Source organism: Mytilus edulis, chromosome 2, assembly GCF_963676685.1.
Source record: "Mytilus edulis chromosome 2, xbMytEdul2.2, whole genome shotgun sequence".
Taxonomy (NCBI): Eukaryota; Metazoa; Mollusca; class Bivalvia; order Mytilida; family Mytilidae; genus Mytilus; species Mytilus edulis.
The window spans coordinates 23,749,325-23,762,825 of record NC_092345.1 but is presented as its reverse complement, the minus strand read 5'-3'; the positions used below and the strand labels follow the sequence as shown (position 1 = coordinate 23,762,825).

The following is a 13,501-nucleotide window of genomic DNA, read 5'->3' as shown; positions in this document are numbered from 1 at the left end:
GAGTAATATCTTCTATATGTGTCAAAAACAATCCTTCAACTTTGTCAAACAAACGCCTATAAAAAATGGCGAATGTGAGTGCAAACGATATCCATGGTGGTGATAATGGTGATAATGGTGTTAACGATAGAATACAGTTCTTTAATAGCATATCTCAAGAACATGAAGAAGAATTCGTTCCGCCTCGGGAACACAATTCGTTAATGGAAATTTCACAAAACAACGAGGAACATAATACCACACCAAATGAACGTCAATCAATATGTTGCAAAAAGATAAGGATTCTTGTGATTATCAATATCATTTTGGCCGTGGTAATAGTTATATCAACTATATCTTTGATCGCCGTAATTGAGAATTGTCATTTAAAGGTAGGACACAGTTGGTGTTAATCATTTTTGTCTTTTTCTTTTCTTTTAAAGGGGCAATAGCTGTCAAACTAATGTTCACCGACTAAAATTCTCAGATTTTATTAATAACAAAATAAAACATTTTTCTAAACTATCAAAAGTATAAAATAAACAATTTACAGGACATGGTCTCAATAAGATGAGAAGCTTCGTTTCGTGGGAATTTTAGTCAAGACGTCATCTAATTAACTATCGAGTGACCATCTATGACCATATAAGCGATGTAAACATAAATATAGATATTAAAAGATTAATCGTGCAATTTGCTTTTTATAGGTCTGTTAAAATTTTGTATTATAAATTAATAATTTATGTTTATCGTCGTTTTTACCTTTATAAGAATGTTTTTTAATGGATCGAATCGGACAATCAAATTATCTACATTTGTTTCACTTTCAATGTTGACATTCTTTTCCTTTAAATAACCGTACACGGACAATGCATGCATTATTCTATCTCTTTCTACGGGGTTAGACTGGTGTTCACATGAAATGAGGTCGAATTATTCACTTGCAAGTGAATAATTCATTATCAATGTTTATTAGCTTAATTTGACAAAATTGAACCATTTTAGCTGACAAAAGCACTATTTCACTTTCATTAACAATGATTAATGATTGAACAAAAAAAAAGTCATACTTTAGATTTTTTTTATATATCTCGTAACTCCCCTTTAAACATATGTCAAAAACATTTATTCTATTTGTCGAATTTATAAATCCCTTTGAAAAAAGGGTAAAGGAAAACATCTTTAATGTCTGTTTTCCTTTTTCATCTGAAGAAATTCATAAATGCCATTAAAAGCAATTATATATTACCATGTATATGAAACTTTTGAACTTTCAAAATATTTACATAGACTGTGAAGAAATTTAGATGATCTATTCGAGATTCAATGGAAATTAGATTTCCCAAAAATGAGGATTTAAAAAAATCGTAGTGACCTATTTATCTTGATTGGAATTTTTATTTCTATTTATGTCTATCACAGGTAGACAAACTATTCTTAACCTGTACGGTTAAATTACATAGAAGCGTACTTTTGATTGGCTGAGATATTCCAGAAGTAAATTTAATTTCTGCATTGAATCAGGAACATATATATTGTTAGATGTACTGTTCCCAGATTGGATGCAATAGGGAATAGACCACATTATTTTTTTTCTCCATTTGTTCTTTTATATTAAATTTTGTCATACTGTAAATATCCCACCAGTGGTTTCTGCGAAACCGAAATGGTATTGCAATGTTCCGTACAGGTCTAAAAATACTTCCAAAATTTAGAAAAAAATGACACTGACCTTGAGGACAAATAAGCCAAACACATATCTCTACTGATATATATATAGTAGTACACATTATTTGTTTATGGGCAAACTGAAGCACGCCTCCGGTGCGGGATTTTCTCGCTGTATTGAAGACCCATTGGTCTTTGGCTGTTTTTGCTCACTGGTCGGGTTGTTGTCTCTTTGACGCTTTCCCCATATCCATTCTCAGTTTTGAGTCAAGAGATGTTCTGAAAACTGTAAATGTTACCTTTTTTCACATGACCAAAACAATCCTTACGTCAACTAAACAACTGAAATAACACATGCAAAAGTTTATTTCATCAATCCTCAATCAATTCCAACCATTAAAGAAATAGAAATTAATGAGAAAGTGAAAGAAAACAAATTAAAAATAAATTCACAGGCTGACTTTAACACGTACTTTCATAGTTCTAGCATACCACATGTAATTGAATAGGGTTGTTAAAGGGATATAAGTTTATAGATTTATAAAAACCGGACAGCGATTTTATATAAGTTTTTAATAAAATGACGATTATGTAAATAAATTAAAAACAAACAAAAAAATAGTCCCAAGATGACCATCACTAATAATCCCATAGTTGCACATTTGGTTTATAAGATATGTTGAATAGTTCAAAAGATATCTCATATCTCATACGATTTATAAGATATTTGTTAAAGAAAACTATATGACCTATATATTATAAATATATGACTTTGACCTATATATCATAAAATATGAGATATCTTATAACCTATATTATATATATTATTAAGTATATGTAATATAATATTCTATAAAATATAGTTTTTATTTGCTATATAAGACATCTTATATAATATAGTTTTAATATGGTATATAAAATATCTTAAATAATCTTGTTGTAATTTAGTATATAAGATATATGATATAAGTCTCGTTTCATTTTGGTATATATAAGATATCTTGTATACTTTTTAAGATATAATAAAGTAAGAATAAATAGTAAAATGGCTTGCAATAATTATTGCTTATTTTATCACTAATAAATGTGTAACGATTTATTGTTATATACCATATTAAAATACCCAACCACATTTAAAATAGAAATCCTTTTTGCAGAAACAGTTCCTTTGAATTTAGTGACTCACAGACTCAGTATCTTACCCATATATCTTTGTATAAATTTTATTACAATAAAACAATGGAAACCTACGTTACCATCACGAATTCGTTTTTACGTTTTGTTCGTTCCGTTACAGTGACATTGAACTTTGGCTTATTGACATCAAAATCAACAGGCCTTGGTCTCCCCTATGCATATTTTTTTCGAAATTTCATTCCAATCTTGCAAAGGAAACCTCTTTTTAGTAACCAATTATCTTGGACATCGATCTATTGATTTCAAAATCAAAAGTATATTTTTCCCTTTCCTATTTTTTCCCCATCTGTATAAGTTTTTATGCAAAACAGCAAAAGAAACACATGTTGCCATCCAGATTTCCACTGTTTGTATATTTTCAATTAGTATAATTCAAGTTGCATGCCAATTAACAAAGTGACAATCAAGTTACTTTAAATGCTATTTTCCCTTCCCTCTGTCTTCAATATCCCTACCAAGCAACAGATACTGAAGTGAACATCCGATCAGAACTCGGACAGGAGCACAAACCTTTAAGATATCATTCTGAAAAAATTTCCGGGCTTATGTGAACGTATTGAAGAATCATCACTGGTTTTGATTTGAAGTGGAGTAAAGTGTCCATATTTTCAAACTCATTGTTTTTGTATATATTGCTACACATTATAGTGTTGTTGCCACAAACACCTAATTGTATCTTAAAAAAATACCTATATACCTTTACATAATACAAGGTACGTATTCATTTGATTTTTTTTTTAGAAATGACACTTTGCGCATTATTTTGCTATATTTCGATTCCGTGGTTGTCTGTTCCACTACAACATTTTTGTCGCAAAACTGCATCTTCATTGTGTATGACCAACCTATCTTATTCTTTGGGAATAGATCGTAAAAGGTCATTTAAAAGGTCAATCGTGAATAATTTCTTCTTTTCACTCTCAATATTTACAATAAGATATCACAAGAAACAAGACAAACAGATCCAAATGTTGTAAATTATGCACATATTATATATTTAACTCTCTCTACTGATGCAATTAATTTTATGAAATTCTATATTTCTTCACCTGAACTCATAATATATTTAACTTTGAGTGCTGTAGACCGTCGCAGAATCAAACCCTAACAAAGGCGTTCTTAATCACAACTACAATCACTAAACGCATTAGCCAGGTTATAAGGAATCACAATGCATTATGTAAATGTTATAAAGATAAAAGTTCAATAGTTTAAAAAAGACGATATGTTACTTAAGGAAGCTGGCTTGTCATGTTTTGAATTTTTTGTCAGATTTTCGGAATCCTCTGGTTTTATCCATTTGAATGCCTTGAAAAAAATTTGCCCGGTGACCCCCATTTTTTTTTTGGAAAATCTTTTACATGTATAATAATAAGCCATCTGTAAAAGTCTTATAAAATTTTAATTACTTTATAACAGTTTTTGAGAACATATACTTGTCAATGATAAAGCTATGAAAAGTCAAGAGAGAATATTTTCCCGCCAAAATTTCAATGGCATATATCTCGAAAGCAAGCACGGTGACCTATATATTTTTTTTGCTCTTTGGATTCCTTTTTTAATTCTCTATCAATATAAACTAGTGTTTTGAAAAGTTAATTACTTTGAAACTGAGAAGCGAACTCCCTTAAGGACAATACGGAAGGAGACAATTAGTATCTATTATCAGCACAATATGTGGCTACATTGCAGCTTGGAACTGTTCACAATTCAGACAAAATATAAAAAACACCTTATACATTCACAATTCAGACAAAATGTAAAAAACCCTTATATTGTGAACCTGCCATTTCTATGTAGCAACATACCAGCAGCTCCTGCATACGTGATATATATCTTCCAGTTGACACGATATTCCCGGGCTTGTATTTCCTATCAAAATATCCTTGATAGAGTGATTGATTAAATCAATAGTTTCAAATGGTGAAGTTGAAACAATCCTTTCGTAAATTTAATTTTAATTTTAACGACGCCTTCACGATTTGGTTGACCGTTATGGAATATACGTTTCACAGATGATATCCTTATGTTGTAACTACAATCCCGTTCCTTTTTCAAGAATATGACTTACAGAATTAGGCTATTTACCGGTTCAGTGATAACATGAGCAACACGACAGGTGCCACATGCGGAGCAGGATCTGCCTACCCTTCCGGAGCACCTAATATCCCCATCAGTTTTTAAGGGGTTCGTGCTGCTTAGTCTTTAGCTTTCTATAGTGTCTTGCGTACTATTATTTGTCTGTTGTTTTTTTCGTTATTAGTTTATCTTCAAACTATAAATTTGACTGTCCTTCTGGTATCTTTCGAAGAACTTAATAAAATGTGATGAAATTTTATGGTCTTCATAAATTTTCAAATTTAAATATGGAAACAGATGTTTCTTCAATTAGTATTAGAATTTAATTGTATTACCTTTTTTTAGCAACACAAAGTTAGTGAAGAAAAACAGCTTATTGGTAATGGTCCTTCAAATGATCGTAAGTGTTAATTATGTTCATAACTTCATATAAGGTTTTTGATAAATGCTCGTTGTCAATGTTTTAACATCAAACAATCAGAAAAATGAAAACCGAATAAACGTGATATATTTCAATTGGCATGAAGAACTTAAAACTCTTTTTTTTTTGTATATAACAGCTGGTTTATTAGATTTTACCTATTGCTATTACTTTAAGTTTTATCTTTCTACAATCATACTTTTTTTAGGACCAACTAACACAGTTAGTTCCTATTTAGTTTTAAATTATATTCCCAAATGCCACTAAATTAAAACAACAAAAAAAAAACAACAAAAAAAATTAGCTGACACTCTCTGATTATCCCCGAACTGCACTTTTATTGACAGAAAATTATATTTTAAAGATTAAACAAAACAAAATACTATAATACTTTAAGGATGAACTTAGGTGAGCCAAGGTAAAATCAAATGATTCAAGAATTGAAAATTGATAATTTAAGCTGGAAGAGTATTAGTTCATGATCAAAATAAGCTAAAAATATTGCTAGGTCATGGAGCTCCTTTTCGAGATATTTGATTTTTAAAATATGGCGGGAAATAGCTGACTCGGACTTTTACCTTATATTTGTATTAGTATATTTGGGTCTCAAATCAAAAGAAAGAAAATCAAGAATCTGCTTAAATTTTGCCAAATGACCTTTTATGGGCTAGTAAGTCTTATGTTAAAAGATAAATAGGTGTTATCGGGTATTATATTTGACCTGTATCATATGGAAAAACACCAAGAAGTCCGAACATTTTACACTTATTTCAAAACCTCACCTAAGAACATCCTTAATTGCTTAAAAAAGGAAGAAGTTTAATTGCTTATTTTTAACATGAATAAATGTGTTACAATTTATTGTGGTATACCATCTCAAAACATACGGTTTGAAGTTTTGAATGTTTACGCGATAATTTCGGACCAGAGTACTCACAATTTTAGACGAGAAAAAAGGTATAATTTGAGTTTTGTAACATGCTAATGGCTATGTGAGACTCTCCAAACACTGATAACGTACAAAATCTTCAGAGTTTGTATATGAATTGATTTTCCCCCCAAAAAAATTTGTATCGATATGCATGCTTATTTCTAATAATACTGTTTAGCAAATAATTTCTTTTATCTATACGATTGTTGTTTAGATATATCTTTTGATCAATATTGTCACCGTCATTGATTTTATCTATTGTCTCGTTTTATTCTTTCTGATTTTATTGTTCTCGGTCATCAGTTTCCCTCAGTTTTAGTTTGTAACACGGATTTGTTTTTTTCTCAATCGATTTATGAATTTCAAACAGCGGTATACTACTGTTGCCTTTATTTGACACATGTGATGACGAAGAACGTAATGCATAGATATAATATGTGTGATGGTTCATTATTTTCTACTCTTTGTATTTTATTCTTGTTTCAGCATTTTTCTCGGCTGCATTTCCCCAAAAAGGATCTACTGTGAATATAAAGTGTTTCCTTCCATTTAAAGGAATATATTCAATTCAGACAATTTTCGAGAAGGAAAACGAAAATAGCAATGTTTCCATTACACGTTCTGGAGAAAAATATCATTTCGAACTATATTGTGATAAAGATCACAGAACGGGTGACGATACAGCTGTTTGTAGTTACAAATGTACAAAGTTCGATATAAGTCTTTCTGAAATGCAGATGATCTTACTAAAAATGGATGACAGCTGTCTCGCTTTGAACGGAAGAATTGAAATATGGAATTCAACAATAAAACGATAAACGTTATAATGCAGTGTCCATTTAACATAAACAGTTTTAAGACAAAATCCTTTATTTGGATGACTTTTTGAAACAAACAAAAAATTAAAAATGTATAATTCTTGTAAGCGTTTTTTGGTATAGGTATTTGCAACGTACGAAATAATTGATCATCAATGAACACCTATATTTTGTAAAAATTCCGACATGTGCATGAATTAAAAAAAGGGATGAAGGGAATGTCGGTTCTAACTACTTTAACTACAATTATGTCTTATATTTGATGTTGTCGTCTTATTGACAGAAAAGAGGTGACGAAAGCTACCAGAGGGACAGTTAAACTCATACCCTACACCTGACTCTAGTAATCGTGTAAATCTCTTAAAATAACAGTTTATCTTTTTGCCTCCTGGTACCTTGTATTTTCAGTCTAACTTAAAAGGGTCTTATCAACTATTCTTACCCTTTTTCAAACGATACATAACATGTAGAACCGAAAAAAAGAATTATTCATTTTTTTTTAAAGGTAAAAATAATTTCTACAAGCAATACTTATCAAATTGATTGAAGAATAAACTGGCACCATTAATGTTTTATAATTGAAACAATTTAAGTACAACATATTATTAAACTTAAATCTATCTATTTTAGTTGTTTGTATTGTAGTAACGCTGTCTCTTTGATGTATACAAAATACATAATTTTATTAATAGCAAATGTTACTGGATAAAAAAGGATGATCGACGTGCAAAAACTATATATTTAACACATTACTTGATCAAATACAGTTTAACTTATTTTTAATTAATTTTGATTTGATTTGAATTACAATCCTGTCATAAAGGCCGTTTGGGATGTGTCAGGAGAAATTTGGACTACCATTGGAAAGTAAGGATTTATTTTATATATAGGGACAGAAATTTGCATCACAATGGAGCTACCATGGACATTCATCACAGCAAAATGGACGCCCCTCTTCACCAAGGGTTTCAATTCTGGTGGAAAAAAAAGACTGAAGTGATCACATATCTATTCCCTTGTAATAAAAAAAGATTTAATATAAGAGAGAAATTATCTTTTGAAAAACACGATATTTGAAGAAAAAGGGAACAAAAAAATCTAAACAACGTTCTATAAAACATTAAAATCAATAAATGATATTTGCATAAATGTTTTTCTACCATTAACTATCTTAAGACATGAGTTATAAATATGACCATAGTGTCATATCTCGTTTCTAATTTGTTGGCTTTTTAAATTTTGAATCCTATGGCGGATGATGCTTCTGATGAATGATTAATCTCATTGTTTTTCTTTGCAATCCCATATTAGCTTTTTATACAAAGATATGTAGACATCTTTTAACGATTGTGTCGAATTTAAGATTGTGACATTTTGAATGAGTGAGAAATCATGTTAGGATTGTGCTATCAAAAATATATGCCAATGTACATCCGACATACTACTTAAGCATTCAATCACATTAAACACGCAAATTTTAGTGCCAAGTCAAAGACGGGAATTTCGTCCGTCATACTGAACAACGGTGAACTACTGTTGCCTTTATATATTGTTTATAACAAAGGAGATGGGGTATGATTGCCACAAGACAGTCACCACCTGAATTTACCGTCACCACATCAAATGCTTCTCAACAGAAAATAATCTAAAAAAAATAACAATTATAAGCAGCTTTTCAATATCCCGATGTGACTTCGACCAAGGATACCATGGTTATTCGAGACGTTGCTGGTTCGGCGGTATTCTCTAGAGTTGTTTCACATCGAGTGGCCAAATATTGTATGTTCTTGACGAATACAATTCACAACACGTACAATATGAAAGTCCATTAATAAGGCCCGACCAAGATGAAGGGCGGGAAATTTGGATTGCCACTGGAAAATGAGAGTAAATTAGATACGGATGGAAGGGGTTCAGTAAGACCCCTTTTTGGCCCCAAAATATAGCAGTTTTACAAAATAGTAAAAATGTAATATTTAAGCTATTTATTGGAAAGAAGAATGTCTCTGCTACAGGGATATGAGCTGTTTTTGACAATACAATGCACATATATCGGGTAGTAGCACCATTAAGTCATGCTAAATTACTGAAATCTTCAAAATTTTTAGCATTTTAGTTAAATTTTAGACGGTTTCCAAAAAAACTCACTTTTTAGATGCTTTTTGTCAAAAATGGAAGTGGCCGCATTCGTGTTCATTCATAATATTGAAATGTAAGTTGTATTTGTTGATAATACATAATATATATAAAGGTTGAGGATGAACACGGATGCGGCCACTTTCATTTTTGACAAAAAGCATCTAAAAAGTGAGTTTTTTTGGCATATTTGGTAGATTTTTTAGATTTAAGTTTTAATCGGAGCGTTTTTAATGACTAAATCAGTTAAAATCTATCACAAAAACTTCGCGAATCAATTTAAATAGACATTTAAGTGTTTAAAAAGTGTGAAAATTGAGGCCAAAATCGGTCCTTACCGGACCTACTCCTTTTGTCTTGAAAACGGTCACCAAATGACCTCTCTTGAAACGTTGTATCAAGGGTTCGTAACATGCAGGCAGCATAAAGTGAAATCATAAAAATACGAAACTCCGAGGAAAATTTCAAACGAAAAGTCCCTAAAGAAATGGAAAAATCAAAAGCTCAAACACAGCAAACGAATGGACAACAACTGTCATATTCCTGACTTTGTACAGGCATTTTTTATGTAGAAAATGGTGGATTGAACCTGGTTTTAAAGCTAGTAAAACCTCTCACTTTAATGACCGTCGCATCAAAATCAATTATATTGACAACGATGTGTGAATAAAACAAAAAGACACAACAGGTAAAAAGGGTAAACAAATAGGGGTATAGTAACAAAACGAACCCCATCAAAAACTAGGGGAGATCGCAGATGCTTCGGAAGGGTAACAAGCAGATCCTGCTCAATATTTGGCACTCTTTCTCAACCTGAGGCATCGGATCGGACGAAGCAGCGAATTCATACTTTTTGCATAACCAAACGGATGACCCACTCTAAGCGACCATATATCTAAAAGAAGGGCGAAAGATATTATAGGGACAAATTCATAATCGAAAACAAACTGACAACGCCATGGCTAAAAAATAAAAAGACAATCAGACAAATAATAGTACAAAAGACCCTAAGTCACTCTTATGGTCTCGTTATTCTGGTTATCTTTCATATGCTTTCACAGATCAAACAAATAGAACTCATTTTTTTGTTTTTATCAATGAAAAAAAATTCCTAATTTTAAACACACCGAAAAAAGTGTAACATATTTTCAAAAAAATCGGTTCTATTTAGTGCATTCTAATTTGAAACTAAACTCATCACCACACATAATGATTCTTTTTGTTTTGACTACATTTAATTTTAATCAGACACTATGATTTGAATGCCAAAATCTGCAGACCAAATGATGTTTGCATTATAGAGATTAACTATCATGATATCTTCTGCAATACAAATATTCAAAAACTGAGAAAAAAAATTTTGAAAGAGGTTTTATTTGCCGAACAAGAAAATAAACAAGTTGCCAAACCGTTCGCTGTGATATTTTTTTTAGTATTTTGTATATATCTCATTTAAAAAACAAGTTTCACTTATGGCACAAAATGGCCTAAAATATCAACTTTAGAATGGAACACCAACAAGGTCACAATTTGGTTCATATATGGGTCTTTCTGAAAAGTCTTGAAAGCTAAATAAATCAATTACTTTCATAAAAGTACATAATATTCTCCAAAGTAAGCCCAAATTAGACATTTTGTCAAAATATTATGATTTGTGCAATTTTCAGACCTAAAAGCTTTAGAAACACCTTGGCCGCCACCTATGATCTAAGATGTGATGTTACCAAAAGAATCCAATTTTGATATAGAATTCATCGAAATAAAAACTTTATGGATCGTGTTTGGTGGCAAAAGTCTTAAATATGCCAAAAACAATTAGAATTATGTATGTTCTTTTAACCAAAATTGACCTTAATATACAAATAATGATCATTTAAGGGGTCATAGCTTCATAAATGTTATAAGTAAGTGCCAAAAAATATATGTTTGTCTTAATAGTTTTATCACAAGTATGTCTACGTGAAATTTGTAATATTTTTGCCCGATTTAAAAAACATCCTAAATTTAGGGCTCATTATAACCCTTCGTAACCCTTCTCTTTTGCTCACGTCGAATTCAAAATAATTTTATGAGATAAGCATTAAACCGATACTGTGTGCATAGCTTTTAGCATGACAATCTGTTTGATCGCTCTATCAAATGAATCTTTGCAAGTTTACTCAAGGATTTTATAACCTCATTGGTTTACTGCAGACACGGTTGAAATTTCAAACTTAAACAGTAACGTGTCAAACTGTTGTTATTACTAATATAACTTTGGAGGTAAAATGAAAATTAAAAAAATATAGGTGCTCAAGAGCCTGTGTCTACTGTGGTTTATGAGGTTATTATCATAGTAAATAGCATTAAAGACTCTTAAAATAACTGAGGCCAACTTTTGTTTAAATTTGGCCCGGTAGTTAAATCAAAAGCAGGTCATCCTATTTTAGTCTTTCTATAGGAACTGAAAATCATTTATTATTATTTAAATATTTTTCAAGTTGTGGTAATTTCATATAATTTTATTTTACAATTTTCCATCATACTTCTAAAAATGTAAAAACAAACTCCTTCGTTCTATTTTTCGCTATTGCGGCCATGTTAGTTTGATGGCAGAATCATCTATTACATTTTTCAATCAATATACCCTATTGAAAATTGTGGCAAAGTATAATTTTTATTTGACCCTATAGATTAAAAGGAGAAGATTTGTTTTAAAAAGGTTACAATAATATTTTTTTTAAACTTGTCTTTTTTGGTCAGATTTGCAGATCGTACTTTGCTGAACATTATTGCTGTTTACAGTCTATTTATGATAATATTGAAGATAATAACCAAAAACTGCAAAATTTCCTTAAAATTACAAATTGAAGGGCAGCAAACAAACAACAGATTGTCTGAGTCGTCAAAAATTTTTAAAGCAGAAAGATCTTAACCTTGTGAGCATTATATAACGCCTGTCAGATTTACTCGTATTGCTTTAGTTGCAGAGATATAAGCCCAAAACTGTATTGACCCCCATGTTCTATTTTTATCTATGTTGGCCATGTTGGTTTGCAGACGGGGGTCATCGGACACATTTTGTTTTTTAGAAGATAACCTTATAATGATTGTGGCCAAGGTTTGTTAAATTTGACCAAGTAGTTTCGTAAGAGAACATTTTGCAAAAGTTAAGATGACGATGGACGACAAGTGATGAGAAAAGCTCACTTGGCCTATTGGTTCAGGTGAGCTTAATCATTAAAATATCCCAACAAAAATATATCAAAACGAAAATAAGAAGGACCAACAAAATCTACTTTTGGTTTAAACAACACTTAACTCGGAAAAGGATATTAATAGTAATTACGTAAACTTTGCAAAAAGATATGATATAGGATAGGTAATCTATTTAGATGAATTAAAATTCGCATTAAATCAGAACGTCAATACTAACTGATTTTTAAAGAAAACAAAGGAACACAATTTTATTATTCTCATAATGACAGAAACGACAAAAATTGAAGAAAAAACAAAGAAATCCAGTGGAGATCATGATGACAGCGAAGCCTTCATTCCCGATGAAAGTGAAAAGACGGATGTACTTTCCAAATCTGACAATGGAAGTAGATTGATTGCTCATTTCAAAGATAATTCATGCTGCGTATTGACTATCGTATTATTGTCTATATTACTGATAATATCTTTCGGTTTTAACATTCATTACTGTAAACAGGTAAGTCACATAGGTTTTATCAATTTCTTTTCTATAAATCGAAAATATTCTTACCAACGGGAAATTCCTTCGACGATTTATCTCTATTAATGTTCAAATGATAGACACACATCTATTTATAATTAAGTAGAAGATACTGAAAATGAATATGGAAGACTGTAATTCAATTTATTGTAGGATTGCTGTCTGTAATACTTGTTCTGATTTGTATTTTCATTATAATCAGGTAAATGGTTTTCTACGTTTGCCTTGTTTCACATTTTGTCATTCTCTATATTCCGGATATTTTCATTTAAAAAAAAACAAAAAAAAAGAAAGAAAGAAATCTTTGATTGAAACTTTGTCTCTGGTTACAGCATTTTCTTTTACAGAAGCAGAGTTGCATTTCTGTGGAAACCTGTCAAAATATAACTCACCCACAAATGCTCTTAGAACCCGATGTTTACAACTGTTCAAGAAAATTAGCACGCAATGGTAATGCCAACGGTAAGTGATGAATAAATGATAAAAAGTATGATACACTAATAGAAGTTGTAAACACGTTTGACAATATTTTCAGGAAGCACACAACGTTGTAC

The 13,501-nt window shown here is 30.8% G+C and overlaps 1 protein-coding gene across 1 annotated transcript; it reads left to right on the top strand.

Annotated features, from left to right (window-relative positions):
• Window positions 1-8,242, top strand: LOC139511768 (uncharacterized). The gene is made up of 3 exons (XM_071298820.1): window positions 1-371; window positions 5,269-5,323; window positions 6,762-8,242. Exons 1-3 carry the CDS (start codon window positions 66-68, stop codon window positions 7,091-7,093), a joined length of 693 nt encoding a protein of 230 aa, XP_071154921.1. The 5' UTR covers window positions 1-65; the 3' UTR covers window positions 7,094-8,242.
• Window positions 8,243-13,501: the final 5,259 nt, after the last annotated feature.

What these genes read in the sequence shown, in the direction of transcription:
- LOC139511768 (XM_071298820.1), top strand. Translation starts at nt 66, where the DNA reads ATGGCGAATGTGAGTGCAAACGATATCCATGGTGGTGATAATGGTGAT. An exon ending in TTGAGAATTGTCATTTAAAG is followed by an intron (nt 372 to 5,268) that starts GTAGGACACAGT and finishes ACCTTTTTTTAG; the next exon opens with CAACACAAAGTTAGTGAAGA. An exon ending in TAATGGTCCTTCAAATGATC is followed by an intron (nt 5,324 to 6,761) that starts GTAAGTGTTAAT and finishes TTCTTGTTTCAG; the next exon opens with CATTTTTCTCGGCTGCATTT.